At 51.9% G+C, this 19,381-nt stretch overlaps 2 protein-coding genes across 3 annotated transcripts in view; one reads left to right on the top strand and one right to left on the bottom strand.

The window, feature by feature from the left end:
- Positions 1–1,604: 1,604 nt before the first annotated feature.
- On the top strand, positions 1,605–16,772 carry BRI3 (brain protein I3). 2 transcript variants are annotated; one of them, XM_077316234.1, is made up of 3 exons: positions 1,605–1,840; positions 13,732–13,852; positions 16,369–16,772. In XM_077316234.1, exons 1-3 carry the CDS (start codon positions 1,738–1,740, stop codon positions 16,499–16,501), a joined length of 357 nt encoding a protein of 118 aa, XP_077172349.1. In that variant the 5' UTR covers positions 1,605–1,737; the 3' UTR covers positions 16,502–16,772. The 2 variants fall into 2 exon arrangements, with proteins under 2 accessions (XP_077172349.1, XP_077172348.1); XM_077316233.1 differs by lacking the exon at positions 1,605–1,840 and adding an exon at positions 9,050–9,439.
- Positions 16,773–17,564: 792 nt separating this feature from the next.
- The window catches only part of BAIAP2L1 (BAR/IMD domain containing adaptor protein 2 like 1), a 62,634-nt gene continuing 60,817 nt past the window's right edge, over positions 17,565–19,381 (bottom strand). Inside the window, exons 13-14 of the mRNA XM_077316146.1 lie at positions 19,037–19,077; positions 17,565–18,378 (exon numbers count right to left, since the gene is read on the bottom strand). Coding sequence (XP_077172261.1) covers positions 18,303–18,378; positions 19,037–19,077 — 117 coding nt within the window. The 3' untranslated portion in view covers positions 17,565–18,302. The remainder of the gene's footprint in view (positions 18,379–19,036; positions 19,078–19,381) is intronic.

Below are 19,381 nucleotides of genomic sequence, written 5' to 3'. Positions count from 1 at the left end.
GAACCCAAAGCCAACCCCAAGTTATATCCAGAAGCCACACACTAGATCTTCCTACCTTTGAGTGCTATTGGTCAGTTTCACTTTAAACTGACCAGATCCGGCAGAAGGGATCTACCGCACATGGGTCAATTTCATTGCAGGCTTATAACTTGCCCTGGGACCTCGATTTTGGGCTTCTGCAGAAATGCAGAAGCAACAGTAAGCTTAAATGGCTAAGCTTGTTATCCCTGTCCGGTCCGTGAGTCTGTTCAATATCTTTGACTGCTTGCCTGGACTGGTAATTCCCATTTCATCGCCTCACTGAGGAAGCATGCATGCTCATGGAAGCATACGCCTCAAATAAAATTGTGTTGATCTTAAAACAACGCTTGTTGTTCCGTGTCCATCACCTCAGGGCTGCCAGCCTCCAGGGGTTGCCTGGAGATCTGGCAGGAGAGCTACTACAAATTCGTCCCAACCCACTGGGCCTCACTAGCAGCTGAATTCAATGCTCTTTGCAGTATTCCACCGTTCTATAATGTTTTTATTGTTACCACCACATTATTATTATTTTATAACAATTAAAAGATGCCCCTGGACTCAAACGTGGTATGCAAAACTGAATGATTCAAGGGGCTTTTTCTAGGGCGAAACGTTTCATAAAGTTACTTGTTTGGGAACTGCGGTCTCTGTTATGGTAAATCGTTGGCTGGGGGTTGGATTCCAGAGTGTGCTGTTGAATTGTTGCGTGTGTCATGTGGAAACATGCTTTCCTTTCCCTTGCCTTTTTTCGATTTCTGGTCAGTTCTGCAACCCAAATTCTATTTCACGGCTTCTTGAATCTTTATCTTTATCGTTATCTTTTGTATCTGAAGCCGGGAGCCATGACTCACAAAAACTGTTTGGCACATTTTGCTAGTCTTGAAGGTGCACCCATCTTGGCCTATGTCCATGGAAGGCCGCACAGAATGGAAACCCACCAGCCTTGTGATATAGGAAGGATGGATTCTCATTCTAGCTGTATCTAAAGAAGGGAGCAGTGTCTCACTCAAGCTCCTCCCCTGCCACAGATTGTATTAATCTTGAAGGTGCTCTTGGACTGTGGCTCTCTTCTTCTCCCACAGACAGATAGAGGAACACGGCCACCCATCTTGATCTCTCTCCATGGAAGGCCCTGCACCTGCCTACAGAATGGAGATGCGTCAAACTTGAGATATCAGAAGAGATGGCCTCTCTGTCTAGCTTCAAATGAGTAGCCGTGTGGGTCTGAAACAGCACAATAAAATCAGAGTCCAGGGGCATCTTTAAGACCAACCAAGATTTATTCAAGGCGTGAGCTTTCCTCTAGTCTGAGGAAGAGTGCCTGCACTCGAAAGCTCACGCCTTGAATAAATCTTGGTTGGCCTTAAAGGTGCTACAGGACTCTGATTTGATTCTCTTTCTAGCTGTATCTGAAGAAGAGGTGCCCCAGGTATCCATCCTTCTTCAGCTACCTGAAGGAAGGTGCACGCACACGAAATCTGACGCCCAGCTTACAGCTCTGTCGGTCCTCAGGATGCCCCCGCCCATTCTGGGCGGAGGCGGCGAGCGCGTCCCCTTTAAGAGCTTCCTCTCTCCCTCGCGCACATTGCCCGGGCTTTGCAGCGCGCGCCGAGGCTCGCGCGCCGTGCTTTATCTTGCGCTCTTGCAGCCCGGCCAGGTTGCAAAAAGTTGGATCCGGGGTTCGCGCTTCGTCACTTGCCTGTGCCCGGCCGGAGAATGGACAACAAGCCCCTTCTGCAGCTCCCTGCCGCCCAGCCGGGCTACCCCCCGCCCTACCCTTACCCCTACCCCTACCCCACAGCTCCTGCCCCACCCCCAGGTAAGCCACATGTGTGTGTGTGAGAATGTAATGTTTGGTTGTTAATCCTCGGACCGTGCCTCTCCGCTGCTCTTCTTTGGCATGCACAACAGCCCTGCCAGGTAGGTGGGCGCTCAAAGGCGGCTGGCCTGTTGGGGAACTTGAGGCGGGGACTTCTCGGTTGTGGTCCTTGGGCATTGAAAGGGCTCTTGCTTGGAGCTGAGGCCTGCCTTCCCCCATTGTAGGCCTTCCAGTAATCAGCAGCAAAGGCACCAATCAACCCACGGCTGCTTATGTCCTGCCCTTCAACTTGGAAGTTCCCCGGGGTTTTTTTTTATCTTGTCTCATGTCCTCTCTGGTTTTCTGTCTTCCGATCGTTGTTTCCCTGGCACCTGTAGGATCATAGCCAGGGCTTTGAGGGGCCTCTGGGCATGTGCAGACTGCTAAAGGAATAACAGGCTGGGCTCAGTGCATGTTAACACCACTGTGTTTGTTTATTCTAGTAAACAACAGGAACAGATGTGCTTGTTTATTCTAGTAAGCAAAACGGAACCGCAGGGTGGTTAGACCGCAGGGACTACCGTTTGAGAGAGCCAGGTTCAAATCCCCGCACCAGTGTGGTGTAGCAGTTACTGTGCTAGTCCGGGATCTGGAAGAGTCCTCGCTTTGCCAGAGAAACTCACTGGGTGGCCATTGGCTGGGGACACTCGCCTACCTCGCAGGGTTATTGTGAGGATAAATCTGAGAAGAGGAGACCAACGCAAGTTATCACCTTTGGGGGAAAAGGCGGGGTGTCAAGGAACAAACTTACAGCCTCTGCTACCACGATCTGCTGTGAGATTTTCACTTCTTTAGATAAAATAGCAAGAAAGGAACCCGTTTATCTGATTTTCTCCCACCCAGATAGGTTCGAGTGGGTGGCCAACGTATCTGAGCAGCTGAAAGCTCACACCTTCAATGAAACCTGGTTGGCCTTTTATCAGGCCCATTCTTAAAAAAAGGGAGGGTCTCGCCAAAACTCCTGCTCGGATGGACTTTGTTCCGTCTTTCCAAATTTTTGCTGAACTTCGGCTTTCGCTTCCTCTGTGTGACCTCAGAGCTTTGATTTCGCAAAAGGGACTCAGCCGTCCCGGGCCATAATCCTCCCTTTTTGGAAGAAAGGGAAGCGAACCGAAAGGACGGTTCCCTTTCTGCTGGGAAGCCCCCCTCTTTCTCTAAGCTGGCCGGTGAGGGGAGGGGAGGGAAAGTTTTCCTGTCTGCTTATTTTGGGCCAACAAGGGACTCACCCCTCAGGGGATATGAAGGGGGGGGGGATTGACCAGCACCAAAACACCTTCCTCGAAGATTGGCAGCCTCAGCCAACCTCTGGGAACCCTGCAGGAACTTCAGGACATGCCCCTTTCAGAGTTAGTTTGCCATTGCTGGCCTCTCTGTGGCAACCGGTGGTTTCTTCGATGGCCTGCTGTCCTGGCACTAACTGGGGCTGACCACTTAGCTCCCAAAAGCTGGTGCAATTTGGTGAGGCAGCTTTACCCAGGGTGGGGCAGGAGGTGGATTGTGTCTCCCATCTACGCCCTGAGCGGGGCCGACCCTATTTATTTCTGGGACGGGACGTTTGGGGGAGTGTGAAGACGTTTTTGGAAGCTGCGCACCAATTGTGCAGAGATTAGCGTTCTCTTTTTCTGGCAGACCTCCTCTGGAAACAGCCTGAGGCAGCTGAGGTGTGAAAGGAGTTACAAAGCAACCGTTTCAGAAAAAGGACACATGTTTGTGCTTCAAGCTTCCTGCCCAGTCTAGTCTCAGCTCATCAAGAGAAATGGTGACGTAACTTTTCTGAAGAAAAACAAGATCATACATAGCCTCTGGAACTTCTTAAAATAATTATGTCCATATGAGCCATCTTAGAGCCTCTTGTGGCGCAGAGTGGTAAGGCAGCCACCTGAAAGCTTTGCCCATGAGGCTAGGAGTTCAATCCCAGCAGCCGGCTCATGGTCAACTCAGCCTTCCATCCTTCCGAGGTCGGTAAAATGAGTACCCAGCTTGCTGGGGGGTAAACGGTCATGACTGGGGAAGGCACTGGCAAACCACCCCGCATTGAGTCTGCCATGAAAACGCTAGAGGGCGTCACCCCAAGGGTCAGACATGACCCGGTGCTTGCACAGGGGATACCTTTACCTTTACCTTTTATGAGCCATCTTTAAGTATTTAAAAGGCTGCCATGGAGAGGATGGAGCAGAGTTGTTCTCTCTTGCCCCAGAGGGATGGACCAGAACCAATGGGATGAAATAATTCAAAAGAAATTCTGTCTAAACATCCGGAAGAAGTTCCTTACAGTCAGAGTGGTTTCTCAGTGGAACAGGCTTCCTCGGGAGGTGGTGGGTTCTCCATCTTTGGAGATTTTTAAACAGAGGCTGGAGAGCCATCTGACAGAGAGGCTGATTCTGTGAAGGCTCAAGGGGGTGGCAGGTGACAGTGGGTGAGCCAGAGGGTGGTGAGTGTCCGGGATAGTGCAGGGGGTTGGACTAGATGACCCAGGAGGTACCTTCCGACTCCCATTATTCTACGAAGTGAATTTTTATATTTTTCATTGTCATCTTGGCCTATCTCCATGGAAGTCTGCCAGCCTTGTGATATAAGGAGAAATGGATTCTCTTTTGAGCTATATCTGAGGAAGATGCGCCCCCAGGAGTCCATCCTTGTCCTTCAGCGACCTGAAGGAGGGTGCACGCACCCAAAATCTGATGCCCAGCTTTCCGCTGTGTTGGTCCTCAGGGTGCCCCGCCCACTGTGGGCGGGGCCAGCAAGTGCGTCTCCTTTAAGGGCATCCCTCTCCCTCGCACCTATAGTGTACAGTGGGGCAGGCACTTCGTGGTTTTTCTTGGGCTCCCGCAGCAAAAAGTTGGCTCTGGTATTTGCGTTTGGTGATTCTCCACCAGGCTGTGCCCTGCCAGAGAATGGGCCACACTCCCCACCTGCAACTCTCTGCCACCCAGCTGGGCTTCCCGTCGGCCGGCCCCCACAGCCCCTGACCCAGGTAAGCCGTGTGTGTGTGTGTGTGTGTAGAGAATGTAATGTCTGGTTGTTAATCCCCTGACCGTGCCTCTCCGCTGCTCTTCTTTGGCATGCACAACAGCCCTGCCAGGTAGGTGGGCGCTCAAAGGCGGCTGGCCTGTTGGGGAACTTGCAGCGGGACCTCTCGGTTGTGGTCCTTGGGCATTGAAAGGACTCTTGCTTGGAGTTGAGGCCTGCCTTCCCCCCACTGAAGGCCCCCACTGAGAGCCAGTTTGGCATGCCGGGTTCGATTCTCTGCTTCTCCCCCCACATGCAGCCAGCTGGGTGATCTTGGGCTCACCACAGCACTGATAAACTGTTCTGACCGAGCAGTGATATCAGGGCTCTCTCAGCCTCCCCTCCCTCACAGGGTGTCTGTTGTGGGGAGAGGAAAGGGAAGGCGACTGGAAGCCGCTTTGAGACTCCTTCGGGTAGAGAAAAGCAGCATCTAAGAACCCAACTCTTCTTCTTCTTCTTCTTCTTCTTCTTCTTCTTCTTCTTCTTCTTCTTCTTCTTCTTCTTCTTCTTCTTCTCTTCTTCTTCTTCTTCTTCTTCTTCTTCTTCTTCTTCTTCTTCTTCTTCTTCTTCTTCTTCCATTCTGCTGTTTATCTCCTGCCCTTTCTTCAAGAAGGCCTCTCACAATCCTTCCTTTCACACTCACAAGAACCCTTTGAGGTAGGCCCTGAGGGACCCCATTGTAGGAGTTGGAAATTTTTTCCTGGTCTCATGTCTTCCTGGTTTTCTGTCTTTCGATTGTTGTTTCCTGGCACCTGTAAGATCATAGCCAGTGCTTTGAGGGGCCTCTGGGCATGTGCAGACCGCCAAGAGAACAACAGGCTAGGTTCCGTGCATGTTAACACCACTGGGACAGATGTGCTTGTTTAGTCTACTAAGCAATACAGAGGGTGGCAGAATGGTTAGAGAGCAGGATGCCGTCTGGGAGAGCCAGGTTCAAATCCCCATACCGGTACGGTGTAGCAGTTTCTATGCTAGACTGTGATCTGGAAGAGTCCTCGCTTTGCCTGTGAAACTCACTGGGTGGCCGCTGGCTGGGAACACTCACTTAGCGTAACCTACCTCGCAGGGTTATTGTGAGGATAAATCTCAGAAGAGGAGAATGACGCAGGCCGCTGAGTTATCACCATTGCGGAGAAAGGTGGGGTGTCAAGGAACAAACTTAAAGATTCCAGTACTTTGATTCCGGTCTGTTGTGAGATTTTCGCTTCCTCAGATAAAACAGCAAGAAAGGAACCCGTTGATCTGATTTGATTCCCTCCAGATAGATTCGAGTGGGTAGCCGTAAAACTGAGAAGAGGAAACTGACTCAAGCTGCCACGTTATCTCTGATACTTTGTTTCCGGTCTGATCTGTGGTGAGAGTTTTGCTTCTTCAGCCAGAATAGCAAGAACGGATTTTCTGATTTTCTTCCACCCAGATAGATTTGAGTGGGTAGCCAATGTATCTGAGCAGGTGTGCGTCCACAAGTAAGCTCATGCCATTCTAAAAAAAGGGAGGGTCTCGTCAGAACTCCTGCTTGGATTAACTTGGTTCCGTCTTTCCAAATTTTTGCTGAACTTTGGCTTATCGGCTCCGCTGAGGGAATTCAGATCTCTGCGTTTCACAAAAGGGCCTCAGCCATCCGGCCCCGGCCGTGATTATCCGTTTTTGGAGGGAGGGGAAGCGAAGGGAAGGCTGGTTCTCTGCTTGGAAGAACTCCTCTTTCTCTAGGCTGGCTTTTACGGGGAGGGGAGGGACACTTTTCCCGTCTGCTTATTTTGGGCTGACAAGGGGGCGTTCTTGGCAGACTCTCCTCTCGGTGGACATGGGAGGTGGGAGAATTGACCAGCTCCAAGGCACCCTTCCTGAGCTGCCTTCCTTTCTCAACCTGGAGATTCTCAGTACCATGACAGCCTCGGTTGTCTTCGGCCAACCCTGCAGGAACTTCATTGCTGGCCTCTCCGTGGCAACCTGGGTTTTCCTCGATGGCCTCCGGTCCTGGCACTAACCGGGGCTGACTGCTTAGCACCCGAAATCTGGTGTAATCTGGCAGGCTGAGTTACCCAGGGTGGGGCAGGAGGTGACCTCAGGAGTGTTTGGAATGGGCTGCCTCTGGGTTGCGGCCCTGGATTTGTGTGTCTCCCATCTACGTCCTGAGTGGGGCCGACCATATTTATTTCTGGGGTGTGACGTTTGGGGGAGTGTCAAGATGTTTTTGGAAGCTGCACACCCAGGGGTGCAGAGATTACAGTTCTCTTTTGGGGGGAAGGCCTCCTCTGGAAACAGCCTGTCGTAGTCGAAGAGCGAAAAGAGTTACAAAGCAAGAGTTTCAGGACAGGACACGTGTTTGCGGTTCGTGTTGAGCTTTCCCGTCCAGTGTGGCAATAACTATTTCGAGGAAACGGTTGCGAAATAGTTCCGAAGAAAAACAAAATCACACGTAGCCTTTGGGACTTCTTAAAATCATTAGGTCCTTATCACAAGCCAAGTGAATTTTTATATTATTCATTGTCATCTTGGCCTATGTCCATGGAAGGCGGTGCAGAATGGATATCCACCAAATCATGTTAGTCTTGAAGATGCTCCAGGATTCTGGCTGTTTTCTCCTGCTACAGACAGACTAACATGGCCACTCATAGCTTCATAGAATCCTAGAGTTGGAAGGGACCTCCTGGGCCATCTAAGTCCAGCCCCCTGCACTCTGCAGGACACTCACAACCCTCTCGCTCATCCACTGTCACCTGCCACCCCTTGAGCCTTCACAGAATCAGCCTCTCCATCAGATGGCTCTCCAGCCTCTGTTAAAAAATTTCCAAAGACCATCTTCATCTTGTTGAGCGTACTGGCTCCTTCCATGTAATCCACCTTGAATTCTGGTGAGAAAGGTGGTTTAGAAATAATGTAAAATAAATAGGAGGGGAACAGAGAGGTTTTGCATGCACGTGGGAATGAATTTCACATCTCTTTGTCGTAGGCTGCATGCATTGTGCTCCCAGTTTCACCAGCTGGGTGACCTTGGGCCAGTCACAGTTCTCTCAGAGCTCTCAGCCCCACCTACCTCGCAGGGTGGCCGATGCGGGGAGAGGAAGGGAAAGGTTTTGTAGGCCACTTTAAGACTCCTTTCAGATGGTGAAATGTGGGATATGGAAAACAGCTCTTCTTTTTCTCCTGGGCCTTTTCCACCAGGAGGATGCTTGAATAAGGAAAACCGGGTTCCAGACAGACAATCTGTCTTGCACAGTGCCAGATGGCATCTAGATCCGAAAGTCCCCCTTCTCCTTAAAAACAAACCAATCATACCATACAGGCAGGCTTTCCTCGAAAAGGAGCACTGCCTCTCTTACGGGAAACCAGCTCCCTCTACTGCAGCAAAGAGGTGGCAGCACAGTATTCAAAACGACATCCGTTTTCATATTAGGAACTGGGAACAAGTCTGCAGCGATAACCCACCGAAAACCAAACGTGAGCCAGCCTGGTGTTGTGGTTGAGAGCGGCAGCCTCTAATCCGGAGAACCGGGTTTGATTTTCCCCACTCTGCCTCTGCACGCAGCCGGCTGTGCGAATTTGGGCCGTCCACAGTTCTCCAAGAGCTTCACAGCAGTTTTTACAGAGCTCTCTCAGCCCCGCCTACCTCCCAGGGTGTCTGTTGAGGGGAGAGGCAGGGAAAGGTGTTAGTAAGCCACTGCGGGACTCCTTCGTGTAGTGAAAAGCGGGATATAAAGAACCATCTCTTCTTCTTCTTCTTCTTCTTCTTCTCTGTTGACCTCTGAGCATCACAACCCCCGCGCCCGCCCGATTCGTTGCACGGGTGGAATTTCAGCCAGCCCCACCGCAGTCATCTTGGCCAGAGCAACGCATCACCACCACGAATCATAACTTTTATTTGCATCACCCACCCTTTCCAGCTGGCTCAAGGCGGGTAACCTGCAAAAAAAATAATAATAAAATAAATTAAAAAAAAAATCCAATAATCCAGTTTCCATGATTAAACCTGACGCCCGGGCATTCAACTTTGCTAAAGCTCAACTCTTAAAACGATTAAATCTCACGCCCACCCCCCTGGTGGGCGGGGCCGGCGCGCGCGTCCCCTTTAAGGGCTTTCCCCGCTCCCTCCCCCTCCCTCTCGGTGCCGCTCCGAGAATCTCCGCCGTGCCCAGGGCGTCACGTGGGCGCCAGTCTTGTGACCGGCCCGGGCGCAAAAGCGGCTCGCGCACATTGGCCCGGGCTTGGCGGCGCGCGGCGGCGCTCGCGCCCTCTCTCTCTCTCTGCACGCCTCGCCGTCCGCGCATTGCCTCGGGGCCCGCTTGCAAAAAGAAAGTTGGCTCCCCGTTTGGCGCTGCTCCGCTCGGGGGGCGGCGGGGGCAGCGGGGCGGGGGTCTCGCCTGGCCTCGCCCTGCCGGAGGATGGACACTAAGCCCCTCTTGCAAGACCGACCCCCCGCCTACAGCCCGGCCGCCCAAGGGGGCGGCTATGGGTACGGGCAAGGCGGCTACGGGGCCATCCCTGCCGCCCAGCCGGGCTTCCAGGTGCCGCCGCCTTACCCCTACGCCTACCCTACAGGCTCAGCCGCAGGTAAGCCGCGTGGGGGGAGAATGCAATGTTTGGGGGTTAATCCCCCCGACGTGCCTCTCCGCTGCTCTTCTTTGGCATGCACAACAGCCCTGCCAGGTAGGAGAGCGCTCAAAGGCTTGGGGACTTATCGGTGGCACTGGAGGCTTGCCTTCCCGCATTGTGGACCTTCCAGTAACTAGTGAAAAAATCAACCCAGGGCTGTTTATCTCCTGCCCCTTTTCCAAGGAGGATAGAGTGCCCCCCCCCCGCCACAATCCTCCCTTTCGTACTCACAACAGCCCTTTGAGGTAGGCTCGGAGGGACCCTATTGTAGGAGTTGGAAATGCAGTTTTGTTTTTTTTCTGGTCTCCTGTCTTTCCCGGTTTTCTGTCTTTCGATTGTTGTTTCCCGGCACCTGTAGGATCATAGCCAGGGCTTTGAGGGGCCCCTGGGCATATGCAGACTGCTAAGAGAAAGACAGGCAGTGGTGCATGTTAACACCACTGGAACAAATGTGCTTGTTTATTCTAGTAAGCAAAACGGAACCGCAGGGTGGTTAGACCGCAGGGACTACCGTTTGAGAGAACCAGGTTCAAATCCCCACCCCAGTGTGGTGTGGAAGTTACTGTGCTAGACTGGGATCTGGAAGAGTCCTCGCTTTGCCAGGGAAACTCACTGGGTGGCCATTAGCTGGGGACACTCACCTACCTCGCAGGGTTATTGTGAGGATAAATCTGAGAAGAGGAGACCAACGCAAGTTATCACCATTGGGGAGAAAGGCGGGGTGTCAAGGAACAAACATATAGCCTCCGCTACCATGATCTGTTGTGAGATTTTCACTTCTTTAGATAAAATAGCAAGAAAGGAACTTGTTTATCTGATTTTCTTCCACCCAGATAGATTCGAGCGGGTGGCCAACGTATCTGAGCAGCCGAAAGCCTTCAACGAAACCCGGGTGGCCTTAAAGGCGCCGTTTCATCGGGCCCATTCTTAAAAAAGGGAGTGTCCCGCCAGAACTCCTGCTTGGATAAAGTTTGTTCCGTCCTCCCAAGTTTTTACGGAACTTCAGCTTTCGGTTCCGCTGAGTGACTTCAGAGCCCTGCGTTTCACAAAAGGGCTTCAGCCGTCCCAGGCCAAGATCCTCCCTTTTTGGAAGGAGGGGAAGTGAAGGGGAGGCTGGTTCTCTTTCTCTAGGCCGGCCTCTGTGGGGAGGGGAGGGACGCCTCTCCTGTCTGCTTATTTTTGGACTGACAGTGGGGCAGACTCGCCTCTCAGGGGACGTGGGGAGGGGGGACTTGACCGCCTCCAAAGCAGCTTCAGTGATGTGGCTTCCTTTCTCAGCTTCTGACCAGGGGCCTGGAGATTCTCAAGCGTCAGCCCACCTCCGGCGACCCGCTCAGGGAAAGCACCGTTCAGAAGCAGTTTGGTAACCCGGGATTTCCTCGGGCGTTTTGGGAGTGTAAAGACGTTTTGGGAAGCTGCGCACCAATTGTGCAGAGATCAGAGTTCTCTTTGTGGGACAGGCCTCCTCTGAAAGCAGCCTGGTGTAGCTGGCCTGCAAGTGTCACGTAGAGGCGCTCTGGGTGCTGGGTGGTGGGTGCTGGGTGGAAAGGGCTGTCCTGTTCGGCCCCAGCCGATTTGTGGCAACCCCCCTGCAGAGTTGTCAAGTAAAGAGGAGTTCACAGGTGGTTGGCCATGTCCTTCCTCTGCAGAATATTCGTTGGTGGTCTCCCATCCAAGAATTATGGAGACCTCAATTACGGACACCCCAATTATGGAGACCCCATCAAGGGATTTTCAAGGGAGACGCAGAGGTGGTTGGCCATGTCCTTCCTCTGCAGAGTCTTCCTCGGTACTTCCCTATCTTAAGTACCAACCCGGCTTCACTTCAGGGGGTGGCAGGGGACAGTGGATGAAGCGACAGGGTTGTGAGTGTCCTGCATAGTGCAGGGGGTTGGACTAGATGACCCAGGAGGTCCCTTCCAGCTCTATGATTCTATCTGGCAAGATAGGGCCGTGCCATGCTGCCTTTCTGCTCGGGAGCCTGCCTTTTGCTCTTGGCAGCACAGGTTGTAGAATTGTTACACGGACACACATTTGCCGGGGCGGTCGGCTCCTTCCAGAAGCTCCCTCTCCACCAAAACCATCAGTTTGTCTCCCTTGGAATTGCATTTCCTCCCCTCAAATGTAATCGACGCCTGATTTGTTACACTCCGACAATCTTGTGGTCGGCCTAGAGCAACAAACAAGGATTGATACACACAGCAAACGCATCCACTTGTCCCACCCCTAAACCAAAACCTTGGAGAGAGAGATGCATAGATGGCTTACTTTGGAGGGCTGGGTCTGTGGGCCTGTACCCCAATAAGTTCCATGCCCTCCCCAGGGTCTGCCCCCTAATCTCCAGAAGCCCCCCCTCCCCCCAATTAGCTGCCTTCCCTCCCCCATGTGAGCCTGGTTCAAGTTTTGCAATCCCCCCCTTTGCTTTCAGTGGCGTTAAAAACAAAACCCTGGAAGTTAATGATTAGCCCCTCGGTGTGGTCTTCTGTCTCCCCACTGCTGGGAGAAAAGGAGACAATTTGTTCTCCTGCCTCATGACATCCAAGCTGATCTGTGATTGAAAAAACCCACAATTGGGTTATATATTTGAACGACTTTTTTTTTTTTTGCACAACGAAATCAAGAGTCCAATAGCACCTTTAAGACTAACAAAGATTTAGTCTTGAATAAATCTTTGTGGGTCTTAAAGGTGCCAATGGACTCCGATTTTGTTGTGCAACTTCAGACTCACAGGGTGACCCACTTGAATCTGTCCTCTTGGGTTTTTGTTTTTTTTAATGTCACAATCCAAGAACTCACGGGCCCACCACGGAGTGAAGCCCCTTCTTTGCCCAGAGTGATGGGCTTGTGGAACTCCCTGCTGCAGGAAGTTTCAAGAAAGGACTGTGTATGTCTCTGGGTCAGAGGTCCATCTGCGATTAGCCGCAAGGGGTAGGGGGAACGCTCTGACTGGGTCAAGCGTGCTCTGTATTCTTGGCTTTTGGAGGGCCATTGTGGTCAGGCTTCTGGAATCATGGGGCTATTGTGGGCAGGCTTCTGGAATAGAATCATAGAGTTGCAAGGGACCTCCGTCCGGGGTCATCCAGTCCAACCCCCTGCAGGATAGTTCTGACCCTGTCGGGGGTCCTCCTGATGACCCCTGGGTTTTGGCCGCTGCATGGCCCAGAGTGCTGAACCGGGTAGGCCATAGGCCTGATCCAACACGGCGTCTCTTCTGTGCTTATGTTGTAGCTAAGTGTTGGTTGAGACAAAATAAGGAAGCGATGAACATGTCGAATTCTGCACTTCTCTTTAAACTCAGTTTGCGGCCTGGTGGCGGGCTGGAGATCTCTTGGAATCACCGCTGATCCTTAGAAGTGCCGAGATCTCCAGACGACCAGGATTCACGCCCCCTGGAGAAAATCGCTGCTTTGGGGGAGGGGGACTCCATAGCGTTATGGAGGTCCCTTTCTGGCCCACATCCCCTCCCCAGATATCTCCCAGTCCAGAGCAGGCAACTCTAAATAGACTCCTAAGGATTCCTCCTCCGTCCCCGTGGTTCGTGCAAAGTTTGGCACCTCTGGCTTATCAGCCGGATCGGGACCTTCACCTCTGAGTGATCCTTCTTGGAATCCTTGCCCGTTTGGATGCCTGAATTTCACAATGGGCTCTCTTGTGCCTGAAGGGCCAGTAGAGTTTTGTCATGCAGAAGGCATGCCGGAAAAGCGTGGTGTTTGGCTCCACAGGGTAGGACCAGCTGTGCCGTATCCTTGTCCAATTCTCCCTCGCCGTCAACTTACGGCTGACGTCCAGCAATCCTGGAGGGTTGAGAGCCAGCCGTGGTGGCTAAAAGCAGAGGCCTCTAATCCGGAGAGCTGGGTTCGATTCCCCGCTCCTCCTCCTCCACACGCAGACGACTGGGCGACCTTGGGCCCGTCGCAGTTTTCTTAAAGCTGCCCTTGCAGAGCAGTTCTCTCGGGGCTCTCTCAGCCCCACCTACCTCGCAAGGTGCCCGTCGTGGGGGGAGGAAGGGGAAGGTGATTGGAAGCCGCTTGGAGGCTCCTTCGGGGCTGGGAAAAGCGGGTTATAAAGAAAAAACCAGCGCTTCTTTTAGGGCTCTCGTGGATCATCATGCAAGATGCCTGTGTTGGGCCTGGCTGAGTCACTGTTGGAGAGGCCGGGGAAAGGGAGGGAGCACTCTGCACCGCCCCAGGTGCTCTTGTTTGCATGGTCACCTGCAGTCACTTCACGTGTGCTCTCTCTTTGTTTTCCAGCATACACCATTCCTCCAGCAGCTCCTGCACACAGCTGCCCCAACAACACCTACACAATAATCCAACAACCGGCAGCCACTACAAGCTCTGTCGTAGTTGTGGGCGGCTGCCCTGCATGCAGGTATGGATCTTCCTTCCTTCCTTCCTTCCTTCCTTCCTTCCTTCCTTCCTTCCTTCCTTCCTTCCTTCCTTCCTTCCTTCCTTCCTTCCTTCCTTCCTCCCTCCCTCCCTCCCTCCCTCCCTCCCTCCCTCCCTCCCTCCCTTCCTTCCTTCTGTGCCTGTTTCTCCTTCCTTCCTTCCTTCCTTCCTTCCTTCCTTCCTTCCTTCCTTCCTTCCTTCCTTCCTTCCTTCCTTCCTTCCTTCCTTCCTTCCTTCCTTCCTTCCTTCCTTCCTTCCTTCCTTCCTTCCTTCCTTCTTCCTGTGCCTGTTTCTCCTTCCTTCCTTCCTTCCTTCCTTCCTTCCTTCCTTCCTTCCTTCCTTCCTTCCTTCCTTCCTTCCTTCCTTCCTTCCTTCCTTCCTTCCTTCCTCCCTCCCTCCCTCCCTCCCTCCCTCCCTCCCTCCCTCCCTCCCTCCCTTCATTGGAGACGCATGTGATGTGATAGATATCCATGTCAGAGACTTTTCTTCGGGTTTGAGTGAAAGCTCTCCGCTCTCCCCGGAACGCTTCCGATCCTCGCTAGACTTTCCTGAAAGACACGGCTGAGCGTGAAGCCTTGATCCGTCTCCCGGCAGCCGCGGTTCCAACGCGAACCCTTGGTCGTGGTATAAATAAGCCCTTCTTTATTTTTAGGCCCTCTGGGTGTGGCTTGGCTGCTCACCACGGGAAAGCTGATTAGGCTCCCCCCGGCCAAGTTCTGTTTTACAGCCAAGCTGAGCAGGACTCTAAATTAGGAATATTGCGTCCCCTCCCTTGCTGCTCGCCGAGCGGTTACGTCCGTCAAAAAAGAGTGACCTCATCGGGCCTTTTGACCCTTGAGAAGCCCCTGAAAGAGTCTCCAGGCTTCGAGAAACCCCAGAAGTGGCACAATTGTACAGAATATGGCTGGGATGCCAAGTTGTAGACATTCCCACCCAGGGGTCCTCCCCTTCCTACCCCCTCCCGGATCACCCCCGGCCATTTTGGGAGCCATTTGACCATCAATGGTCAGTTCGCGCTAAATGCTATAAGCGCATTTAAGAAATTAAACAAATTTAAGGAAGATGTAAAGAATTAATGGACGTCCGCTCATTGAGGAAGCCCTCCCAGGGCTGTCAAGAAAACCCCAAATTGAGGAAGTTTGGTTTAGAGAGATGCGGAGGAGCAAAAAAGTCTCTTCTACGGTGAAAAGGGAAAACTCTCCTCCAACTGAGGTTCTCCAGATCTTTTCCACTTTCCTTGCCAGTTCTGCCTTCATTGGCGGGGGATCGGCCTGCCCAAGCACATTTCCCAATCTGCCTCCGAGGTCACTCCAGTTCCCTTCCTCCTGTTGGCTTTCCACCCCTTCCCTGCGTGGGCACCCTCGGTTAAACAAACAGGGCTCCGCTCTTAAATAAACAGGGGAAGACTCTCACAGCAGAGCAGGCTGCCACCCTCTAAAAGGGCAGTTTTCAGGTAGGCTGATCTGGGAAACGAAAGCTCTCTTGTTCAGACAGAAAAAAAGAAAAATCCGTCGCCGGAAAGAAAATCGCTCCTTTCTTCACTGATGGTAAATTCAAGTGGGTAGCCGTGTTGGTCTGAAGCAGCACAACAAAATTAGAGTTTTGTCTTAAAGGTGCTACTGGACTGGAATGTCGTTGACGATGACAGAGTAGACAAAATGCAGACCGCATAAAACCTTAAATGGTGGAGCTAATAAAACTTGCTTTCCCCCCGGATTCGGGGGTTTCATTGGAAGCAGGCTTGATAGCTACATGTTTATACATCCCCTTGAGCCACCAAATCAATGTCCAGCTTTTTCTTTGGCCAGATTCTGATCCTCTGCAGTGCTTTTAGGAAAAATGCCCAAAAAGTAGCCTACCGGGACCCACACTGCCCATGTAAAACAAGCAACCGAAATTCTCTTGCATGTGCTTTTCCAGTTTGCCCTTCTACACAGAGATCTGTACAAAATACCAAAGCCCCATTTTTAAGGTTTCTTTCCTTTTAAAGACGCCAACTCTGAAATGACAGGAAAAAGTGGCTAAAAGTTTGTAAGGCACTGTGACAGTGCGCATGGATACGCCTTTGGGACAATTCATACTGTCTTCGTGATTTTCCCTTGGGTTCTTTCATTCGGCCATTTAGCTCAATTTTGACCTCGAATTCTTTTTATCCTGATTTGATTATGTTCGCTTTGTACGCCAATAAAGGGATGGGGGTCCCTGAGACCAATTGAGCGGAATTAAATTGATATGCACTCTCCCACCCCACCGCCCCTTCTAAAGAAATCTCTCCCTTTGCATCAGAGCTGCTTTCTAAGGTGCTGGTGGGTGCTCTGGCACCCACGGGTGCCCAGTTGGTGACTTGTGTTCTTGAGATCCGTTGTGACATCCTTTGGAGAAATACACAAAGGGCCCGCTACAGCGTTTCCGCCTTTAAACGGAAGTTGCGGCAGGGCAGAGTTCTCCCCTGGTGGCTGGAACGATTTCACTAATTTCCCCTTCTCTCTTCTCTTACAGAGTTGGAGTCCTGGAAGACGCGTTCACCTGCCTGGGGATTTTCTGCGCGATCTTCTTCTTCCCCATCGGGATCCTTTTCTGCCTCCTCTTGAGGCAACGGCGATGTCCTAACTGCGGGGCGACTTTCGGCTAAGGGATCCCTCCGCCGGCGAGGCTTTTCGGGAGCCGTAACTGTATCGTAGCACCCTTTTCATCCCCTCTCGCCCCTCCCCACGTAAGCGTCATGCACAATCACAGCCGACGCTTCAGAGCCGATTTTGTACGAGGCGCGGCGCGGCGGAATCTCTTTGCATGCGGAAGCGCTCCGGAAGCATGTCTAACGCAGGGCACGGATCCTGCCCGGCTTTTCTTGTTTCAATGCACCTTTTGGAAAAAATTTCAATAAAAATAGCTCTTTTGGGTTTTTTCTCTTTTCTTTTTTGCATCTTCACAATAACACGCCCTCCGGGAGGGGGAAGTGTGTCTTGGGCTATTACAACCAATGATGCATGTGAGTGTGCTATTGAGCGGTGAGTATACGACAGGGTTCCCAATCTCCAGGTGGCTCCTGGAGATTCCCACCCCCCCCCAATTGAAGTAACTTTCTAGATGCCCAAGGTCAGTCCTGAAGAGCTCTGAGGTCAGCAAATTCTAACCTGCGGCCCTAAAGCCTTTTTGGCCCTGGTTCTACTAGCCTGGTGGGTCCTCCAGGTGCACGCTGTGACTCAATTATCCATCTGGACCCCCTGCCTACCCCCACATTGGGGCAGGACTTTTTGAACATGTTCCAGCTATGTTGACTGGTTCGTTGGCATGTCCGTGTCTAGAGCCTACGAAGGTGGCTTTAGCCTACTTTTTAGAATTCTGTCCAGATTTTTTAATGTTGGTTGTATTTTGTGCCCCACCCTGAGAGCACTTTTGGGGAGGGGCAGGTTAGAAATCTCAAGAATAAATATTTCCCCCCCTCCCTCCTCTGCCCCCCAATTCCCTGACAGAAATTAGGGATCCAAGCCCAGGTCGCCCAGGGGTGCCTGGGGAGGACGGGGACTTGAGTGGGGTATCTTCTCCAATTTCCTCTGTCAGCTGGAGCTAGACTGTAACTCCGGGGGATTCCCAGGTCCTACCTGGAGGTTGGCATCCCTGCAGCCCCTCTGGCCATCAACCCCATTACAGCTCTCAGAAGACAGTTCCGGAAGAACATTACACGGAAATGAATATCCGGAAGATAAATATTTTATTCTTATTGCACCCTAAAAGACCTCTGTATCGACGGCTAAGATGTATATGACACCACATTCTTTTGCTGAATCAAGGCAAGCCTCAGCCGGCGTCTCTGTTTCCAAAACCGAAAATCCGGCTAAGCAGAATAAACAGGACGAGCCAGCTTAATTAGACTTTACCAGTAGAGCCTGGCTGGCCAAACTCTCCGGGTGCCCGTGGACTACAATAACCATGAGCCCCTGCCAGCATGGTTATTGTAGTCCACTGACCTCCGCCGTTTGGCCAGCCCTGCTGTAGACCTAACCGCCCAACAGGCACAGAGGCGTAAAATTTTCCCCCAAGGATTAATTATGTCGATACAGGCAAGTTACTGATGCTTGCCTGTATTTTTACGATTCTGCCATTCCCACCGAGGCGCGCCGTAAAAATCAAGGCAATTTCCTAGCAGCTGAACGCAAGGCGGATATGAGGAAGCCCCGAAAAGAAAAGAAAAAGGCATTATTATTTTTTTTTTTTGCAAGTCTGAGAAGTCCTTTTTTCCGGGGGCGCTAACCGTGCGCGTTAATTCCACTTAAATAAGGTTTCTTTAAAAACGTTTTCCACGACAGCCTCTTGGGGGGGGGGGGGTGGTGGAGAAAAATCACGTGGCTGAAACTGGAGTCCGCAGAGGTGAACGGAGGTAAAAAAAAAAAGAAAACCAGAAAGGAAAGGAAAAAGGATTCGCATAACGCCGTTCATCGCAGTATCGGTGCCGATCGGTCGTTGGTTACCGTCGGTCGGAGTTTCACGGTGGCGAAGGGGTTTTCTCCGCTGCAAAAATTCAAGGAGAGCCATTACCACACGCCCTGGGAGGAACATGCAAGCTGCAGAGCGATTATTTGCTAAAAAGTCCGTAAATACTTTTGCTTGACCTCCCCGAGGGCTTTCTTCGCCAAGGACGCATGCCGACAGGCTGTTTTAAGTCCCCGTTTTCCCCAAGACCAGAAAATCTGCTCGAACCGCCCCGTCCTCTCGTGCCTTTCGATGGATCCGGTTTGGGTGGCCCAAAACGCTTAGGGGAACTTGCCCTGCCAGTCTGAAGACTGCGGGTGGGGGAAATCTCTCAACTGGCTTGCGAAAGTTTCTTTCACTGTGAAAGTGAAGCGGGTGACCGCATAGGCCTTTAAATCTGTCGGCGAGACACGCTGTTTTTCCCGCAAGGGCATCAAAATCAAAACTGCACCGCGGTACATAGTGGGTGGGGTGAATGGCAGGATTCATGGAATCATAGAGCTGGAAGGGGACCTCCAGGGTCATCTAGTCCAACCCTCCCCCCCCGCAACCCATATCCAGAAATGTCTCAAAGGGATCCTTTGCACCTGGAGAGGCAACGGGGATAAAAAATGTTGAACCTCCCCAGAATTGCTACTTCCTCTGCTTGCCAGCAAGTTCATATTTGTCAACAATGTCGGGGAATTTAAAATCTTACCTTAGGAAAGGGGGTTTGCCAATCCCGTTCATGACCGGCTTCTGGGGGGAGAAAAGAGAAGAGAGAGAAGTTATAACCGTCCAATTTATTGCCATAAGCGAACGGCGGTTCTGTGAGGCTCACGCAACACAGTGTGGCGTTGTGGCTTCTAATCTGGCGAACCGGGTTCGATTAGAGCTGTTCTCACACCACAGTTCTCTTAGAGCCCTCTCGGCCCCACCTACCTCACAGGGTGTCAAGTTGTGGGGAGAGGAAGGGAAGCCGCTGTGAGACTCCTTCTGGTAGAGAAAAGCGAGGTATAAAAACCTTCTACATCTATGGCTGCAAGAATTTCCTGCGGAAAGG

This window comes from Paroedura picta, chromosome 17 (genome assembly GCF_049243985.1).
Source record: "Paroedura picta isolate Pp20150507F chromosome 17, Ppicta_v3.0, whole genome shotgun sequence".
Taxonomy (NCBI): Eukaryota; Metazoa; Chordata; class Lepidosauria; order Squamata; family Gekkonidae; genus Paroedura; species Paroedura picta.
The sequence above is the reverse complement of the archived record's forward strand: the minus strand, read 5'-3'. Positions and strand labels throughout refer to the sequence as shown.

Excerpts from the sequence above, each read along its gene's own strand:
- BRI3 (XM_077316233.1), top strand. The coding sequence starts at position 9,271 with ATGGACACTAAGCCCCTCTTGCAAGACCGACCCCCCGCCTACAGCCCG. Across the intron at positions 9,440-13,731 it reads CCCTACAGGCTCAGCCGCAG|CATACACCATTCCTCCAGCA; the intron begins GTAAGCCGCGTG and ends TTTGTTTTCCAG. Across the intron at positions 13,853-16,368 it reads GGCGGCTGCCCTGCATGCAG|AGTTGGAGTCCTGGAAGACG; the intron begins GTATGGATCTTC and ends CTTCTCTTACAG.